This window comes from Camellia sinensis, chromosome 15 (assembly GCF_055761805.1).
Source record: "Camellia sinensis isolate YWXY chromosome 15, ASM5576180v1, whole genome shotgun sequence".
Lineage (NCBI taxonomy): Eukaryota > Viridiplantae > Streptophyta > Magnoliopsida > Ericales > Theaceae > Camellia > Camellia sinensis.
This window is the reverse complement of record NC_138975.1, coordinates 11,171,681-11,192,105: the sequence shown is the minus strand read 5'-3', so window position 1 is coordinate 11,192,105 and position 20,425 is coordinate 11,171,681. Positions and strand designations below refer to the sequence as shown.

The 20,425-nt window shown below is 35.4% G+C and overlaps 3 protein-coding genes across 3 annotated transcripts; 2 read left to right on the top strand and 1 right to left on the bottom strand.

The window, feature by feature from the left end:
- Nucleotides 1-282: 282 nt before the first annotated feature.
- LOC145812792 (uncharacterized) lies at nt 283-1,149 on the top strand. Its single transcript, XM_082908018.1, has one exon. The coding sequence runs from the start codon at nt 283-285 to the stop codon at nt 1,147-1,149; it is 867 nt and encodes a 288-aa protein (XP_082764144.1).
- Nucleotides 1,150-2,236: 1,087 nt separating this feature from the next.
- Nucleotides 2,237-3,163, top strand: LOC145812791 (uncharacterized). The gene has a single exon (XM_082908017.1). The coding sequence runs from the start codon at nt 2,237-2,239 to the stop codon at nt 3,161-3,163; it is 927 nt and encodes a 308-aa protein (XP_082764143.1).
- Nucleotides 3,164-14,914: 11,751 nt separating this feature from the next.
- LOC114305819 (uncharacterized) lies at nt 14,915-18,782 on the bottom strand. The gene is made up of 5 exons (XM_082908016.1): nt 18,569-18,782; nt 18,388-18,480; nt 18,194-18,295; nt 17,779-18,093; nt 14,915-15,013 (listed from the first exon to the last, which is right to left on the bottom strand). Exons 1-5 carry the CDS (start codon nt 18,749-18,751, stop codon nt 14,915-14,917), a joined length of 792 nt encoding a protein of 263 aa, XP_082764142.1. The 5' UTR covers nt 18,752-18,782.
- Nucleotides 18,783-20,425: the final 1,643 nt, after the last annotated feature.

Genomic DNA, 20,425 nt, shown 5'->3' with positions numbered 1-20,425 from the left:
TCAGCATATGGATTCCACTACGGCTCACAACCCTGTTACGGGGTCCAAGAGAGTGCTTGAGGAGGTAGCAGTACATGATGGGAATCTGAATGCTGAAACCTTGGCTGTGAAGGCTGGGAAACGATTGTGTGTGCATGGGGGTGATGCCATCAACCCACATAAAATTATTCCAATGGTGGAGGCTGAATTTCAGCCCCGCCGATCCCAATGAATGTGGTATGTTGGAACTGCCGCGGGCTTGGGAACCCACGGTCAGTTTGATCTCTTCAGTTTCTACTGAAGATGGAAGTTCCTGGGCTGGTTTTTCTCATGGAGACCAAGCTCGATTCGAAGCGTATGGATGGGATTCGGCAAAAACTGGGCTTTTGTGGTGGTTTTTATGTTAACCGAGTTGGACTTGCGGGCGGACTTGCTTTGTTATGGCCAGCAGGTATCCAGGTTAGTGTGAAAAGTTATTCTGTTGGTCATATTGATGTCTTTGTAGACGCTGGTTTAGGGGAACAACCTTGGAGATTTACGGGATTTTACGGACACCCGGAAATGGCACAACGGAAAAATTCTTGGGCATTATTGCGTAGACTAGCAACATGCTTCCAAATGCCTTGGCTTTGTGCAGGGGATTTCAATGAAATTTTGTTTAGCCGCGAGAAGTGTGGTGTCATGGGGCATAGTCCATCCCAAATGGAACATTTTCGGAATGTGATCACAGATGCACACCTGGCTGATCTGGGTTTTGTTGGGCCAATTTTCACTTGGTCCAATAACCGCGGTGGCAACGCTTTGGTTCGGGAGCGATTGGACCGTGGGTTTGCTAATGATGCTTGGCAACTCTTGTTTCCACATGCAAAGGTTTATCCTATAGCGTGCACATCCTCGGATCACCTACCGATCTGTGTTGACATTTGTGGGGCTAAAGATAAACGTCAACCTCCTACTAGTGGCCATCGCATGTATCGGTTCGAAGCTATGTGGCTACGGCATGCAAGTTGTGAGCAAATAGTTGCTGATAATTGGCTGTCTTCTTCTAATGCGGATGTTCGAAATTTGGTCTCTAATATTACAAGTGTAAGTTCTTCGCTGCGTCGGTGGGATCGTAATGTTTTTGGGTGTGTCAAGCGACAGTTGAAGGAGAAAACCGAGCAATTATAGCGGTTACTTACGCACAATTCCAATTCTCTGAACGATGTTGCAGACATGGATAAGCTACGTAGCGATATTGATGAGATTTTGGAACGGGAATCTATTTTTTGGGGTCAACGTGCTGGGGCTAATTGGCTTAAGGATATGGACCGTAATACTTCGTTTTTTCATTCCAAGGCCACCCAATGTCATAAGAAGAAGAAAATTGCTGGCATTGTTGATCCTAATGGCATTTGGCAGGAGGATCAAAGAGTGGTGGAGGACAATTTTGTGAATTATTTTCAGGAATTATTTTCGGCGGGTGAGGGACTGAACATGGGGCCAGTATTGCAGTTGATTCAGGCGAGAGTTCCCGATCACAGTGCATCTCATTTGAGTAGACCATTTTTTGAAGTCGAGCTCCACCATGCGCTGTTCCAAATGCACCCAACAAAGGCTCCCGGGCCCGATGGTAAGCCTGCTTTATTCTTTCAAAAATTTTGGCCCGTGGTGGGTCCTAGTGTGACTTCTGCGGTGCTTGGGGTGTTGAATGGGGTTGATGAAATTTCACATATTAATCATACTTTCATTGTATTGATTCCTAAAATTAAGAATCCCAAGCTCATGTCAGAGTTTCGGCCAATTAGCTTGTGTAATGTTGTTTATAAAATAATTGCAAAAATGTTGGCCAATCGTCTTAAAGAGGTGCTGCCTTCTGTCATTTCCGACACTCAAAGTGCGTTTATTCCGGGCCGTCTCATTACTGATAATGCGTTGGTGGCTTTTGAAGTGTTCCATTTTCTTAAGAATAAGAGGGCCGGAAAGGATGGTTGCATGGCGTTAAAACTTGACATGAGTAAAGCCTATGACCGAGTGGAATGGCCATTTATTAATCAGATGATGCTCCTGCTAGGATTTCCGCAACGATTTGTGCAACTACTTATGAATTGTGTGGGGCATTCTAAGCGCGCCGTTTTGGGGTTTGTCAAGGAGCGCGTATGGTCTCGTTTAAATGGTTAGAAGGAAAATTTTTTATCGGTGGCGGGTAGAGAGGTCCTCATTAAGTCTGTTGCTCAAGCCATACCCACTTATATTATGTCCTGCTTTCGCCTCCCAGATGGAGTGTGCCATGAAATTGAGTCTATGGTGTGCAATTTTTGGTGGAGACAAAAAGAGGAAACCCGTAAAATTCATTGGACTAGCTGGAAACAATTGTGGAGTGGAGATTGAAACGGTTTGCCATTGTTTTCACAACTGTGGCTTTGCCATGCAAGTGTGGAGATCGAGCTCACTTAATTTGATTATCAAATCTAATCCTGTTAACAATTGTTTTGAGTGGGTCTGCCAACTCATGGCCACAAATGGTCCAGAACCCATGCAATTATTTATTGCTATTTGTTGGTGCCTTTGGAATAATAGAAACTCCATTCTGTTTGGCAATAAATCAAGGACTGTGGAGGAAGTTGTTTCTTTCGCGGTGAATTATGTTTCTGAATATGTTCAAGCACAAGAACGTGGCCATCTTCCTCCAGCCCAAGTTCGGATGCGAAGGTGGGTTGCGCCACGTGAGGGTGTCTTCAAACTGAATTTTGATGGCTCTGTTAGGACAGCCCATGCCAGTGCTGGTGTTGGCATTATTATTCGGGACTGTCATGGGGAAGTCATTGCGTCTATGGTTGAGCGGATCCAGTATATGGAGGATGTTGATTGTGTGGAAGCTATGGGTGCGATAAAAGCTCTTCAATTGGATTGTGATTTGGGATTGGGACATATTCATCTGGAAGGTGATTCTCAAAATGTGGTGGCTGCAATTCAAGGTAAGGCGGATAACTTATCTTGCTATGGTCATTTTGTAGGTGTGGCTCAAGCGCTCCTGTTGAGGTTCCTTTCTTCAGAAGTTTCGCATGTTTGTCGAGATGGCAATTCGGTGGCTCATTGTTTAAGTAGGCTAGCCTTTGATTTTGAGTCGCCACGTATTTGGATGGAGGAGGTTCCTTCCTCTTTAATGGCGTTGGTGATGTCTGAGGCGTCTTCTTCTGTGTAATTGCTTATTCTCTCTAAAAAAAAAAAAAAAAAACCAAATCAAATCTTAAGTCTCATTAAGTGAGATCGGCTATATGAATCATTCTTCTCAACTCAACTCTATCCACGGCCATTTGATTAGTTAAATTAAAGAGATTCATATCTCTATTTATTACACTAACGCCAATTTAGGTTTGTCCATTCCCCTATCACTTCCTTCTACCGTTACTATATTGCATCGTTTCACTATTGCCTCAGTTGATTTCCGTTGTATATACCCAAACCATCTCAATCTATTCTCTCTCAACTTATCTTCTATCGATACTACTCATACCCATTCACGAATATATTCATTCCTAATTCTGTTTTTCTAGTCTTGTCACATATCCAGCTAAGCATATTCATCTCAGCAACACTCATTTTATCTACATGTTGTTTCTTAGTTATCCAACATTTCGCCTCATACAATATCACTGGTCTAATAACCGTTCTATAAAACTTTCTGTTACCCAAAAGACAACCTAAAAGGGAGGTGAATTAGGTTTTTACAAATAAAAATAATAATATCCTAATAAAAATTATGACTAGCACAATAGATAAATATAGTTATTGAAATAAAAATAATTAAAGCAAGTATTTTAACAACTATGTCAATTAATGATTTTAGCTGTGATATTCCTGTTCCGTAATATGTTAATTGGTCCTTAATATGAGTACGATTATGTGTTTAATATGATTTTGTGTGCTATTATGTGAAAATATGTGGTTTTGAATTTCTATCTGTTCACCGTAGGAATATCTGTATGATTATCTGCTTTGGAAATTAAATTGAAGGCCTTATCGGCCACAGAACCCGAAATTGATTGCGCCATTGTGATTAGCGTGATTTTTAGAGCCTACAGTGAAATTTAATTGAAAATTGATTTGGATCAGATTAATTGGATTAATTTATTCAATTAGTGCCCAATTATTTATTATTATTAAGTTGGTGCTAGTGAGAACTTATGTAAAGAGGCACTATACACTTAATTGGTACACTTGAGCTCAAAAATCTAATTTTGTGCCTTGAGAGAGAGAGGGCCAACTATAGAGAGAGAAAAGGAGAGAATTGTGTAATCTTGGCTCAAGGCTTGGAATTTGAAGATTTAACTCAAGAATTGGCTAGAGTTTGGGGGTTTGAAGCCTCTAGGTAAGTGAATTCATGAATTGTAAGTTATCATCTTGTGAATTCAAGTTTGAATAATGGTCAAGAACATGGACTAAATTGATTATGGTGAAATTGGGTTGGTTTTGTTGAATTGAAGGTCAATGTATGCATGCATGTGTGTAATTGCTTTGAATTTGTATAATTAAGCATGAAAGGCATGATCCATGTAAGATTTCGGTTAGAGTTCATGCTTGTGATCACCATTTGCACCATTTGAGTTGGTAATGAGAGTCATATCTCACATACATGTACAATTTATAAGAATATGAGTCTGAATGTATGAGTTTGTTATGTTGGAAATGAATTTGATGTGAATTGGGACATGCATGTGACTAAATTGTGAAATTGAGCTTCATAATGTTGTAATTTGGTGTTTGTACCATGATTAGTACATGTATATGTGAAGTTTGAGCTGAAAGCATGCATTTAGAGCCTTAGAATTTCGAGTTGAAGCTCAAGAACATGTTCTGGATTTTCCAGAATTTTGATATCCGCTCAAGCGGGAAAACAGCCGCTCGAGCGTGAAATTCGTGTTCCAAATATTTTCTGCAGACATGGTGCCCACTCGAGCGAGGAAGTTCACGCTCGAGCGGGGAACCATGTAGAGAGGCCTTCCGCTCGAGCGCCAGATTTCTCGATCGAGCGTAAATTTGACATATCCAGTACTTTTGCAGGCCTCGTGGGTCCGTTCGAGCGGAGAAGTCCACGCTCGAGCGGGGACCCTGCTTTCTGAAATTTTGAAAAGACATCCTGTGTATCGTTTTCTATTCTCTTTCACTTCTAAGTACTCTTAGGCATGCATTGAGCATTGTAATTGAGTTAAAGAGATAAGAATGAAGCCTAAAGAGGAATATGTGAATTTAGAATGGATCGAATTGTTTGTGACCCTTTTGTGTTCATGGAATGTGTAGGGTCGAGCTCCAGGGCAAACCAACCAACCGATCACTGTGAGTAATATCGATATCTTGAAGTTGTCATTTGTCCAATTGCTTATTTCCTTGTAAGCCTTATAAGTTTGCTAGTTTGAATTACGGACAAATGTTTGATATGAATAAACGAATGGGCCAGAGGCTAGTTTGACATCAATGAATGGGCCAGAGGCCAGTTTAACATGAATGAAAGTTGAATGGGCCAAAGGCCAGTTTGACAAATGGAAGATAAATAGGCCAAAGGCCAGTATGTTTGGAACCACAGTCACTTGACTTAAATTGTATATATATATATATGTTAAATAGAAATATGAATTGGGCCCAAGGCCATTTGAAGCATGTTGTTCTACGTACCGTTTGTATAACTCCTTTATTTGATATTATTCACTAGGCTATCGCTCACGCTCATTCATGTGTTTGTAGGTGAGCCAAGAGAAGTCCAAACCCAGCCCCGGTGAAGTATGTGTGGAACAACAAAGGTTTTGAAGAGTCAGCTCTTGCGTCTCATGCACGAGACTCGTCTTTGCCTTTTTGTCATTTTGTTTGATGTTGTCATGTTAGTGAAGTCTTTGAACATGTCTGTATATAGTTTTCATGGGTTAACTTAGTTTTGGATGATCCTGTCTGTACAGAACATTATGGTACTGTACTTCTGTCGTGAGTTATTAATGTACATATGTGTGGTTTGTTATGATGTGCCATGTAAACACAGCTCTATGGACAAAGTTTTAAATTGCTTCCGTTTGGCCCCTGTTAACTCTGTTAAAATACATTTGGTTTGGTTTAAGGCCGTAGGTAATCTCATGATTACTGGCCGGTTATGTCCTTAACCCACGGGGGCGGGTTCGGGTCATGACATTAGCATAATAAAAATATGAAATATAGTTATAGCAATTTAAATAAAATAAAGAGATAAAGGAGAGAGAGACAAACAAATTTATAGTGGTTCGGTTTCAACTCGGCTTACTTCAACTCCTCAAGCTTCACTTGAGATTTTTCACTATTCTCTAGCTTCACAGGGTGCTAGCAACCTTTTCACAGATGGAGCAATCTTCCACAGATTTTGTACAGACTTTCTAAGTCAAGAACACTAAGTGTACTACACTCTTACAAGGTTGAAAAGAAGGTGTTTTTGTTTTCACAGAAAGCTACAAGAATAATCTCTCAAAGATATATATAAAAATGAAGCTCTGGTTTTTCTGTAAACCTCACATAGGAAAGATGGGCTTAAAGCTATACGTCTTAGTGTATAATTTCTGAAAGAGGATGTAAACAAAAATTGAAAAATACTTCTCAGAGAATTTTTTAGAGAATAGATGTGAGTGATTATAGATCAAAGAATATTTTCTGTTTTTTTTTTTTTTGTAACTTGTTTACATTAGAAGTTTTGGTATATATAATGAAACTTATAGCCGTTGTATTCATTTGAATATCTTCCACTCCATCATTACTAATTTGAATATCTTCCATTCCATCATTACTAATTTAAATATCTTTCACTTGAACCTTTTGGCCTGCTGCTATGCTGCGCTGTTTGAACCTTTGTTTTAGGCTGTTTGAACCTCTGATTTAATCAAATATTAAATACATTCTAACAACATTTAGGATAAAAGTTTTAGGTAAGAAATAATGGGACAAAATAAATTTTGATTCTATTTTTCTCTTTCAAATAAATTAAAACATAAAATCATCAAAATAAATGTTGATTTTATTTTTCTCTTTCAAATAAATCATCAAAATAAATTTTGATTCTATTTTTCTCTTTCAAATAAATTAAAAACATAATTAAATAAATTATCAAAATAAATAAGTCTAACAATTTCCCCCTTTTTGATGATGGCACACAATGATGTTTTGATTTGATTTGGGAGTATGCAAAGCTCCCCCTCAAGTCATGCTCCCTGAATTCATTTCTAAATACATAGATTAGCACATGTGTAATAAATAAGTTTTAATTAGAGACATGATATGAGACTAAGATATCAAACTATAAGTACATAATCATCAGATTAGTTTTCAAATAATACCATAATTTGAAAATAATATCATAATACATAATATCATAACAAAATAATACTATAATACATAACATCATATAATTTCTCCCCTTGTGACATTATCAAAAGGAAATCATGGGTCAGAGTCTGGAGGAGGATGTGAAAAATGATAGTGATAAATGACATCTATACAATTCAAAACATATATATACATATATATACGATTCGCGCGCCTCTCTCTGTTCTGTCGAAAAACGCGTCGGACACACGTCCTCGTTTTTGCATCAGCCGACCGACAAAAGCGAGATGAGTCAATCAAATGTCTCGGCGCGCTCTCCCTATTGTCTTCTTTTCCTCCATATTTTTCTTAATCACTCCCTTCGCCTTCTTCTTCCTCATTCTCTTCCATCTATTTCTTCGTCTTCTTGAGAGAGATAGAACAGAGAGATGGAGTAGAGCAGAAAGGCTGCCAAACTCAATCTGTTCTGTGTTAGGTGTCTGACTCTCCTTGCGTTTACAACTCTTGCTTCTACCAAATGGCCTTATCCTATCCCCTCACTCTCTTTCCGGACCTGAATGATCCCGTAAGCGCTGCTAGGCTGAGTGCCCCGGCTCCTACTCTTCCCAACCTTCATATGATGTCGATTGAGCAAATAATGGCAGCGCAATCAGATATTGAAGCTAATTATTTCACACTGACATCCTGTATGGAGACGGTGACTGCAGTCACAAAATTGGCTCACCGACTGCAGAACAGGACAAGTGAACTCCACCAGGTCAACGCCCAACTCTCTCTACTCCAGCGCATGTACAAGGATACGCGAGCAGAGATAGGCGCACTGAAGGCCGACAATAAAGAGCTTAAACGGAAGACCACCTCTATGGCCCGATTTGGTGCAATGTCGTTCTTGGCTTTTGATAGTCGGCGGGGAGTGCTCGCTCCCGACGAAAGCACAGGGGCAGGGACATCAAGCGTCACCCAAGGTGATAAAAAGAAGAAAATAGCGGTGGAAGAGGCGAGTAAGTAAGATCGGCGTATGGCCGTAAAAAAAATAAAGGTTTTTGTTTTTTGTTTTTGGTTTTTATGTAAATATGTTTATTTTGATCGGCGTACGGCCGTAAAAAAAATGAAAGGTGTTTTTTTTTAATGTAAATATTTGTATTTTGATTTGTTTTTGTTTTAATGTTTAAGTACTGAAAAATGAAATTAAAAAGCAGAAAAAATAAGAAAATTAAGTCCAAACAAAAAATAATAATGAGAAAAAAAATAAAAAATAAAAAAGAAATTAAGTCTCATAGCAAAATAAAAAAAAAAATTAAAATAAAATAATACCAGTAGAAATTAAACTTAATGGGACGTTGGTGTTGCTGGAATGGTAATGCAAAAAAAATACCATGAGGGTTTAAAAAAATCAATGTATGCAAAGTTAATTTTACCTCAAGATGCAGAACCCACAAAAAATTACACAGTTGAGAATAGCAAACTGTTAAGGAGAATAAATGTATGAAGGACTTGAGAGCATTCAACTGATATAAATGTTTCCATATCAATGTAGCAATACACATATATCATTTTAACAAAAATTCAAGTTTCATAGTCATAACAAAACTTTTTAAGTAGAAATCGACATTCCAAGTTCGCCACGAATAAAATTGAAGCGATCCTCGCTTAGGGGTTTTGTGAAAATATCCGCCAATTGCTTGTCAGTATTTACAAATTCAAGTACAATATCCTCTTTTTAAACATGATCTCTTAAAAAATAATTTCGAATTTCAATATGTTTTGTTCGTGAGTGTTGAACTGGATTTTTGCTTAAATTGATGGCACTAATATTATTACATTTAATTGAGATATGATCATAATACAAATTAAAGTCCTCCAATTGTTGTTTCATCCAAAGTATTTGGGCACAACAACTTCCGAAAGCTATATATTCAGCTTCAGCCGTTGATAAAGCAACAAAATTTTACTTTTTGCTAAACCAAGATACTAATGAGTTACCAAGAAAGTGACAAGTGCCACTGGTGCTTTTTCTATCAAGTTTGCATCTGGCAAAGTTGGCATCCAAGTAACTAATTAAATCAAATGCAACACTTCTAGGATAAAACAGTCCCAAATTTTGAGTGCCAACAAGATATCTAAAAATTCTTTTAACAACACTAAGATGTGATTCCTTAGGATTTGATTGATATCTAGCACACATAAAAACACTAAACATAATATCGAGTCTACTTGTAATTAAATAAAGAAGTGAGCCGATCATATCTCGATATTTTATTTGATCAATGGAATTACCTTTTTTATCCTTGTCAAGCATAATGGATGTGCTCATAGGAGTTCCAGCTATTTTTGAGTCAAACATACCAAATTTTTTGAGTAGTTCTTTTGTGTACTTAGCTTGGTTTATAAAAATTCCTTCCTTACATTGTTTGATTTGAAGTCCAAGGAAATAATTTAGCTCCCCCATCATGCTCATCTCAAACTCACCTTGCATATACTTAGCCAATTCCTTACACAAGGTTTCATTAGTAGCACCAAATATAATGTCATCCACATATATTTGCACAATAAGTAAATCATCATTTTTAGTTTTAACAAAAAATGTTGTGTCAATTGTTCCTCTAGAAAAATTATTTTCAATCAAAAATTTACTTAATCGTTCATAACATGCATGAGGTGCTTGTTTCAAACCATATAAAGCTTTTGATAGTTTAAAAATGTGATTTGGAAAAGTATGATCTTCAAAACTTGGGGGTTATTTAACATAAACTTCCCCGTTTATAAAACCATTAAGAAATGCACTTTTTACATCCATTTGATAAAGTTTGAAATCTCTAAAACTTGTAAATGCAAGTAACATGCGAATGACTTCTAATCTAGCAACCGGAGCAAAGATTTCATCCAAATCAATACCTTCTTCTTGATTGTATCCTTTTGCAACAAGTCTAGCCTTGTTTCTTATAATTGTGCCGGATTCATCAAGCTTGTTTCAAAAGATCCATTTGGTATTGATAATGGTATGATCTTTAGATTTTGGCACAAGTTCCCACACTTTGTTTCTCTCAAATTGGTTAAGTTCTTCATGCATAACTATCATCAAATGTTCATCGAATTCGGCATCTTCAAAGTTTTTAGGCTCAATCTGTGAGAGAAAAGTCAAGTTACTACAAATGTTTCTAAGTGAAGAGCGAGTTTCAATACCTTTTGTAGGGTCACCTAGGATTAAATCCTTAGGGTGATTATGAACAAGCTTCCATTCTCTTGGCAAATCATCATTGTTTCCTCCTTCTTCTTGAGGTGGGAGAACAGTTTGTTCAATTTCTTTGTTCAACTTAAATGGTTGGTTCTCTTCTTTGTAGATACTTGAATCTTCCACATTTGGTTCCAAATCTATATTATCACTAACAATTTATTTTTGAGCAGAGATGTTAGTTTCATCAAATGCCACAGGTATAGATTCTTCCACAATAAGAGTTTTTTTTATTAAAAACACGATAAGCTTTGCTAGTTAAGGAATAGCCAAGAAAAATTGCTTCATTAGATTTTGAATCAAATTTACCTAAGTTATCCTTACTATTATTATGCACAAAACATTTACAACCACAAACATGCAAATGACTAATGTTGGGCTTTCTATCATGCCAAAGTTCATAAGGAGTCTTTTTGAGAATATGTCTAATTAATGCACGATTTAAAATATAGCATGCGGTGTGAACGGCTTCGGCCCAAAAATATTTAGGAAGATTATTTTCACGAAGTATTGTTCTACTCATCTCTTCTAAAGTTCTATTATTCCTTTCTACTACACCATTTTGTTTAGGGGTTCTAGGTGCTGAAAAATTGTGTCCAATACCGTGCTCATCACAAAATAATTCAAATTTCTCATTTTCAAGTTCTCTACCATGGTCAGTTCGAATATCAGTAATAAGAAAGCCTTTTTCATTTTGAATTCTACGACAGAGTTTTGGGAAAGAAGAAAATGTTTCATCTTTGTGTGCTAAAAACATAACCTATGTAAATCTTGAATAATCATCAACAATAACAAGACAATAATGTTTACCACCTAAACTAGATGTCCTTGAGGGACCAAATAAATCCATATGCAGTAGTTGTAAAGGTCTAGTTGTGGAAATGTGAGATTTTAATTTAAACGATGTTTTAGTTTGTTTTCTTTGTTGACAAGTACTACAAAGATGATCTTTTTCAAATTTAATTTTTGGAAGTCCAATGACCAAATCCTTTCTCAAAAGTTTAGCACTTAAATCCATATGAGCATAACCAAGTCTTCTATGCCATAACCAACTATTTTCATTATTAACATATAGACATTTAACATCACTAGCATAGAGATCATTGAGATGAAAAACATAAACATTATCGTGACGATTACCAACGAATAAAGCTTTATGATTATTTGTGCTTTCAATTGTGCAATGTGATTTATAAAAAATAACTCGATTACCTTTATCACATAATTGACTAATACTAAGTAGATTATACTTAAGTCCATCAACAAGTAAAACATTTTCAATAGAAGGGTTAGGAGAAATACCGATGCTACCAATACTGATAATTTTTCTTTTCTTGTTGTCTCCAAAAGTAACAAAGCCTCCATCTTTGGATGGCAGTGTAGTAAAGAAGGATTTATCTCCGGTCATGTGTCTGGAACATCCACTATCACGGTACCACGTCCCTTCTTTAGCTTTGGACTTAAATCAAACCTACAAGATGACAATCAAGTGTTGGTTTTTAATATCCATAGTTTCTTGGGTCCTTCTTGGTTAGTTTTGTTAGATCCCTTAACAATCCAAATCTTTTTAATTCTCATGTTTATATTATTTTTGAATGGACAAGAAGATATATAATGGCCTTTCTTTCTACAATAATAACAAGTAATATGAGGGTGAGTCATGAGAGGTGCCTTTTCAAAAATTGTATTGAGATTCTTTTGTTTTTTAATAGGGTCATATCCAATGCCCACTTTATTGAAAACACATCTTTGATTTCCAAGAAGCATGTTGAGATTATTTTTACCTTTTACAAAATTTTTAAATGTTTTTGTTAAATCATCAATATTGTTTTTTTAAAGTAGTTTTCTCATTAGAGATAGTATCAAAATCATTTTTCAAAACAATTTTTTTTTCTTTAATTCTTCTACATTAATAGATAAAGATGCAACAAATTTCTTCAACACATTATTTTTGGCATAAACTTTTCTAAATTCATCTTATAATTCATGGAATGCACTTTCAAGTTCTTCATAAAAAGTAGTTATCTCATCTTGAGTAGAGTCTTCATCTTCAAGAGCCATGAGACATAAGTTGGCTACTTCATTTTCAATTTCATCACTTGAGCTTTCATCTTCACTTTCTTTCCAAGCTGCTACCATGGCCTTTTTGTTTTTTTTGTAGTCTTTTCCATGATTCTTCAATTTTGGACAATCCATCTTCATATGTCTAGGATTTTTGCACTCGTAGCAAATAATAGGCTCTTTCTTGTTATCTTTGTTGTATTCTTTCTTGAAAGGTCTTCTTTCTCCATAATTGTTTTTCTTGAAGTGCTTTTTGAGATTTCTACTAAACATGGCATAGCTTTCATCCTCATTGGAGTTTTCATGTTCTTCTTCATTTGATGACGCTTTGAATGTAATTTCATTTTTCTTTTTGTTTTCAACATTCTCATGTCCTTTCATGGTGATCCCATGAGTTATAAGGGAACCCATAAGCTCATCCAATCCAAGTGTGGAGAGATTTTTGGCTTCTATAATGGCCGTGACCTTTGCTTCCCAATTCTTTGGCAAACACCTAAGAATTTTTCTCACTAACTCACTGTTAGTATAAGTTTTGCCAAGAGATTTCAAAGAGTTTACAACTTCAGTAAATTTAGTAAACATACTTGAAATAGATTCATCAGAGTTCATTTTAAACAATTCATAACTATGAACAAGCATATCAATACGAGATTCCTTCACTTGGTTTGTACCTTCATACGTTACCTCAAGTTTGTCCCAAATTTCTTTTGCCGAATTAAAACTTGAAATTCTATTATACTCCTTAGAGTCTAATTTACAAACAATGGTGAATTTGGCTTTAGTATTGGCTTGCAATAATTTATGATCCCTCTCATCACATTCATCTTCAGTTTTAGGTACACTAATATTATCTGCTAATTTGGTAGGAATTTTTGGACCTTTGGTGACAATAATCCACATGGCATAATCAGTGGCTTGTAGGTATAGGGTCATCTTATCCTTCCAATGACTATAGTTGTTTCCGTCAAACAATGGTGGCCTATTTGTAGCTTGTCCTTCAGCTAAGGTTGCCATGTATCAAAACTCCCAGATGGTTAAATCTAAAACAAGAGTCTAGGCTTTGATACCAATTGTTACCCAAAAGACAACCTAAGAGGGGGGTGAATTAAGTTTTTACAAATAAAAATAATAATACCCTAATAAAAATTTTGACTAGCACAATAGATAAATATAGTTAATGAAATAAAAATAATTAAAATAAGTGTTCTAACAACTATGTCAATTAATGATTTTAGCACAATAAAAATATGAAATATAGCTATAGCAATTTAAATAAAATAAAGAGATAAGGAAAAGAGAGGCAAACAAATTTATAGTGGTTCGGTTTCAACTTAGCCTGCGTCCACTCCTCAAGCTTCACTTGAGATTTTCACTATTCTCTAATTTCACAGGGTGCTAATAACCTTTTCACAGATGGAGCAATCCTCCATAGATTTTACACAGACTTTCTAAGTTAAGAACACTGAGTGTACTACACTCTTACAAGGTTGAAAAGAAGGTGTTTTTGCTTTCACAGAAAGCTACAAGAATTATCTCTCAAAGAGAGATATAAAAATGAAGCCCTGGTTTTTCTATAAGCCTCACATAGAAAAGATGGGTTTAAAACTATACGTCTCAGTGTATAATTTCTGAAAGAGGATGTAAACAAAAATTGAAAAACACTTCTCAGAGAATTTTTCAGAGAATAGATGTGAGTGATTATAAATCAAAGAATATTTTCTGATTTTTTTTTTGGTAACTTGTTTACATTAGAAGCTTTGGTATATATAATGAAACTTATAGCCGTTTATAGCCGTTGTATTCATTTGAATTTATAGCTTTTGTATTCATTTGAATTTGTAGCCATTTATAACCGTTATATTCATTTGAATATTTTCCACTCCATCATTACTAATTTGAATATCTTCCACTTGAACCTTTTGGCCTAATGCTATGCTGGGCTGTTTGAACCTTTGTTTTGGGCTGTTTGAACCTCTAATTTAATCAAATATTAAATACATTCTAACAACATTTAGGATAAAAGTTTTAGGTAAGAAATAATGGGACAAAATAAATTTTGATTCTATTTTTCTCTTTCAATTACAAAAAAATCAAGATTTAGTAGCGGCCAAAAATGTCGCTAAAAGTAGGAAAAAGTGTCGCTAAAAACTAGAACACCTTTGCCCGCGGTTGCAATAGCGGCAGCCAAACCGCCGCAATAGCCCCGTCAGCAAATCCTTATAATGACGTTTTCTGCAAACGCTGGTATAGTTATCTTTATTGCGACGGTTGATGTAGTGACAGTTATAAATGTCGCTATATCTTGAATTTACCAATTACTTGCTAACTTTATAGCGACGGGTCGACTGCTGCTATATCCTTCACTTTTGCGACATTTTGTGAACCGCTGCTAGATTTTGACACTATTCCATCAGTTTTACAGTGTCGCTACAGCCATAGAATTCATTTTGAATTTTAATTACAATGACAGTTATTAACCACAGTTGTAGGCTACGTTTTTTTTTTTTTTTGGGGGGAGGGGGGGAGGTGAATAAGTCATAAATAAATGACAAAAAATTACAAGATACAAGGGGTGTACCCTAGAAGCTAACCAACTATACAAAGACACATAAACGAAAACACAAAAAAACACAATGTAGACAACAAAAACCATCGTGTTCACACGCCACATAAGCAAAGAGAAAATGAGAGCAAGAACAAGGCAAACAAGACAAAAAAAACCCTAAGAGCAACATAGCCTGGTTACACTGAAAAGATCCAAACAACAAAAGAAACTAGAAACCAAACTCAAAAGGCCATATTACAGAGACAATTTGATTAAAAAATGATCAAAACAGACACCATAACCCCTAAGACAGCAGACAATAGCAAACTGTGGGCAAACTGTTGACAGTAAACACCAGCTATAGCACCATGCACCAGTAGCAATGACACCAGGCATCAAAACAAACAACAGCAGCCAACAAAAAAGCCAACAACCTGCTCACATTATATATCTATAACAATACTATTTTATTCTAATGGTTCAATACTCAATAATTGTAAAAGGTAAAAGAGTCTGCATTTTCATAATCCCAAAATATCCAAAACAACTTAATTAAAAGGTTCATTACATAAACCTGTAATACAAAAAAAAATCCAATGTTTCTAGCAAACTAATAGCCCACACCATAATCCAAAAGATAAACTTGTCACATAACAATAGTACTCAAAAGTATTACTCATGACGCCATTTTATAAAGACCTCCATGAAAAATGTTCAAATCGAGAAATGACGTCCATTGTTTGATACTTTCATATTGTCTTATTTCCTGCAATAAAAATAATTGAATGAGATAAGTATCATTTTCAATTTTAAAATCTATAAAGAAAATTATATGATCCAAACGAACTGTAAATCCTACGAGTTGTAAAGTTCTATGGTTATGGTGTAACATTAGCAAAATTAGTTAGTTGACCTAACGGTTAAGTAACAGAAGGGTATTTGTGGGGCAGGTAGAACATATGTTTCTTTGCATGTTCCTTACAAGTTTATTTTATTCACTTTGGTTGATTCTGTACCTCAATCTAGGTTGTGCAAGGCAAAAGGAAAGTCCTTAAAATTTGAAGTTCCACACTTAATGGAAGAAATGTTTTGGTGGATGGAAGACTTGGAACCCCCAGAATTTGTATTGCTAGATGAACCTATAGGAGTGCCAATCAACCGAGCCACTGGATTTAAGAATGAGGCATGATGTAATAATTAAAAGTATATTAGACAGTGGACGTACGGAGGATTTAAGGACAGAGTATTCCATGTTCTAGAATTTATCTATTTAGTTTTAGTTGAGTAAACAAAGGATTCTGGTCCATAATAATTGATGGTTAATCTGATATATATAACAGCAAGCAATTGCTCTTACTTTAATTTTCCGAAACTAAGAAGTAAAACATAAATATATTACCAAACTAGAGAATTCAGCAGTAAGCTTTCAGCATTAAAATACTATTCTTCTTAGTCTGTCACTTGTGCCTTCTTTCTACTAAAATGGAGAGGGAGTAGAATTCAAGACATGAACATGCTTTTGAAGGTGGTGGGTGTGGAACTTCTCGCCAATTCTCTTTTTCTATATGTGTGTGTGTAAAGGTATTTGTTTTTTCTTTTTGTCGAAAAAAAAAATTGAATTGGTTCAACTCATGTTCTCGGAGTATGTTGCCTCTGTGATTGTTTTTAGGCAAATAATTGAGGCAAGTTCAATTCGGTATTTAGAAACTTATTTTTAACTCTAAAAACTCAATCTCTAAAAATAGTGTGCAATGTACTAGAAAGGGAATTAGTTTCAACAAAATGGTTCTTAAAAAAGCAAAAACAAAAATAAAAATTTCAGCATAGTTGCCAGTTTTTCATCGAAATTTCTGAATGAAGACATTCTGTTTGCATTCACTTTTAGTAAAATGCAGCAAGTAGCAACATAAAATATGTTATTGATACACAAGAATTAAAATAAAATAGTTGGCTCTTAGAGGTTTGTGGTTTTAGACGTCGAATGGTTCCAAAGTATGATATAGATCTTATTCTTGTTTGTGTTTCAAATCATCCACCTACCTGAAATTTAAAAACATCTGAGTATAAATTCTTTAACAACATAAATGCTGGTTTATTGTTAATAATCACTCTTGTCAGTTATACAATACTGACTTTCTGTTAGTTTAAGGTGAATGTGAAGTCAACTTGCCAATATTAGCAAATTTTTGTTCGATTGCCCAATTCTCTATTCACTGGTTTGTTTGGTATTTTTACGGATGCCAATAAGGGAAGCAAAGTAGAGAAGTCAACCTATCAAATCCCAATTTTGTCTAAACTAACTAACAATTTATTGGTAAAGAAGTCATTAACAGTGGTTCTAAATTTGTGTCAATGTATGTGTATTGTAATGATGACTTACCTCGATTAGAAGGTTGCATTTCATGATTTCCAAAAGAGGATCTTTGATGTGTTTGTAGAGAAACTTGGTCCGGAATGCCATTAGATCCATCTGTCGCCTAATTTATACAATACAATTTACATAAGTATGCATAAATTTAGAAAAGGATAACATATGATAAATACATCATATAAAAGAATATGTTATATGTAGTTATACCTGCAAACCACTAGAACTATGTCTCTAACTCATCAAAAATGCTACTTGCTCTTTTAAAGAGTTTATTACAGCATCTTGAGCTTGCAACTGAATACCTTGAGTTTGCAACTGATCACGTTGAGTTTTTAGTTGTTCCTTCAACTCAATTATAGTGTCTTTGTCTCTTATTCTCTCTTCATCAGAAACCATTCTTAAGTGGTCAAAACTATTACACATGAAGCCATGCTTGGAAGGAGTAGGCCCAAATCCTAAACCTCGAACACGACCATGATGCTCTTTACCCATCACTTGAGAATAAATATCATTTGGTGACCAAGATATACGGCCACTAACATTTTCTTCGAAGCTACTTGGTTGTGAGCTCATCAAAGCTTCTAGTTTTTCCTATAGCATAAATGGAGAGGGGGGGAAATAAGGAGACAAAGTGATTATTTGCCACAAACACATTAGAATTTTGAAAATGTAACTTATTAAATGGGCATACAATTTTTGCAGCTGCTGCTTCATTGACTGGTGTCCCATCCTTCCTTTTGTGAAGCGGTATATATAATTTTGCTCGATCTAGTGCAATCTTATCTTTTTGCTCCTATGTAACAATCATATCGTTTCAGAATAAATTTATAATACAATGTGCTAACCAAATTCAAAATATAAAACAAGGAATGAAGTTCGAAATACCATATCATATGCATGTTGTGCATAAGTTTTAGATCCTGCTGTATGTGCACTTGTTTGCTCTCGCCGGCTTTCCTTATTGGTTGTACTAAGTTCCTTCAGTCATAAATGCATAACAATATGTTTAAAAAAAATGATATAATGACATTGTATTATTTGATATAAAACATACATCTATGCATACCTGTCCTTCCTTTGAAAACCAATACGCGACAAGGTCAGCATAGTGCTCACGGTTAACTGTTAAAGGTGCAATAGCTACTATATGTGCTGCCGTCTTTGTCTCATCATAGTACTTTGCTTTTAAACTACATTTCCAATTTCTCCATTTCTCTCCCATTGACTTCAATGTTCGATGCCTAATCATATCCCTTCTCTCATCTTGAGGAATGGCAAACTTGGACGACAATTGTATGTTTTTTCATGTTATGAACATTCTTAAAATTATCAATACAATGATATAAACTAAATTTGTGCATTTCTTTGCCTAATTCTCATATTTTTATTTTTACTTCAACTATAATAGGATGGAAGATTGTCTTTTTCACATGCATATGATCTCTCTTATAGTAGAATTATCACAAAATACTTGTAGTTAGAAAATTACCTCAATAATATTCCAACAATCTTCTTTATACTGATCTGGCACTTCATGCCAATTCTTGTACTTAATTGGGCATAAGTGTGGCTTCCTAGCAATGGTGCCTATGAAGCGACTGATTATACCACCCTCTGTAGAAATAGCCTGCAAATCCTTGTTGAAGGTGAGCATAATGCGTTCTTCTGGAGGCAAATTCCACACTTCAACCATACGTGTAATTCCCCGCGTGTTTCGCTTGGTCCATACATCTATTGCAATACAACAACGAAATATATCATGGAAGTGAAGGTTGACTTGTAATTTGTACCTCAACTAAAAATCTAATAATACCTGTATGTTGCATTTCTTCTTCCCTTAACCAGTCCTCATCTAAATCATCTTCAAACTGAGGGTTAACCTCTGATTCTTGAGGTTGAGGGTGTGGAACATGTGATGGAGCATGTGAGGAGGGATATGACCAACTAGGTTGTGAAGAGCCATTTGATCGACTAGGCTGTGAAGTTCCATTTGGCCGATTAAGCTGTGAAGAGGCATTTGAACGATTAGGTTGTGATGTTCTATTTGGCTTGTCCAGCTGTGGAGAGCCAATTGAGTGACTAGGATGTGAAGTTCCACTTGGTGCGTTCAGCTATGAAGGGTTATTTGGCTAGCTAGGCTGTGAAGAGTTATTTGACTGGCTAGGCTATGAAGAGCCATTTGATCACTTGTTCTGGGACTCATTCTCAAGATTGCAAATTCTAAATCATTTCTTTTCCATATCTGCTAGATAAACAATAGACGTAATTAATCAAACACAAAGATATTAATCAAATTAAATGAGCATTTATCATACAGTTTAGTAGTTAAATGTTAAAACCAAGTTTCATTGCTGAAATAAAAATTGTGTCAGCAGTGCACTGTGGTCTGAACAGTTTTCAAAACCAAAAACGCTTCTCACTTAATGTTTTCTTTGACATGGTTCTGTGTATTTTGCAAATCAGGTGGGTACTATTCTTCTCGGTTGTGCCTTCTTCTATGACATATTTTGGGTGTTCATTTCTAAGAAGTTGTTCCATGAAAGTGTGATGATTGTGGTAAGTAATCATCTCAATATTGCCTGCACTATGCTAGAGCATGATTAACTGGTTCAGAATAATATCATTTTTGAGTCGTTAACAGTAATTTGGAACTTTATAGGTAGCTCGCGCTGATAAAAGCGGAGAGGATGGTATTCCAATGCTACTAATTGTCAGCACATCCACCAATTCATTAGAAAGAATAAATAACACATTGGCAGATCAACAGAAAATGATACATGCCAATGACATATTGCAAACTTTTGATAAAAGAAAAGTGGTTGATAGTGTGTCATCAAAGCCCCATGCAAAATAAATAATATATATATATATATATATATAGATAATAATTGAATCATGAAACATTCATTATATAGAGTGGAAA

Coding starts and splice junctions, on each gene's coding strand:
- LOC145812792 (XM_082908018.1), top strand. CDS start 283: ATGGAAGTTCCTGGGCTGGTTTTTCTCATGGAGACCAAGCTCGATTCG.
- LOC145812791 (XM_082908017.1), top strand. CDS start 2,237: ATGGAGTGTGCCATGAAATTGAGTCTATGGTGTGCAATTTTTGGTGGA.
- LOC114305819 (XM_082908016.1), bottom strand. CDS start 18,751: ATGATTAGGCATCGAACATTGAAGTCAATGGGAGAGAAATGGAGAAAT. Junction 18,296..18,387: donor CACAACATGCATATGATATG/GTATTTCGAACT, acceptor ATTGTTACATAG/GAGCAAAAAGATAAGATTGC. Junction 15,014..17,778: donor AGTTGCAAGCTCAAGATGCT/GTAATAAACTCT, acceptor CTATGGCTGTAG/CGACACTGTAAAACTGATGG.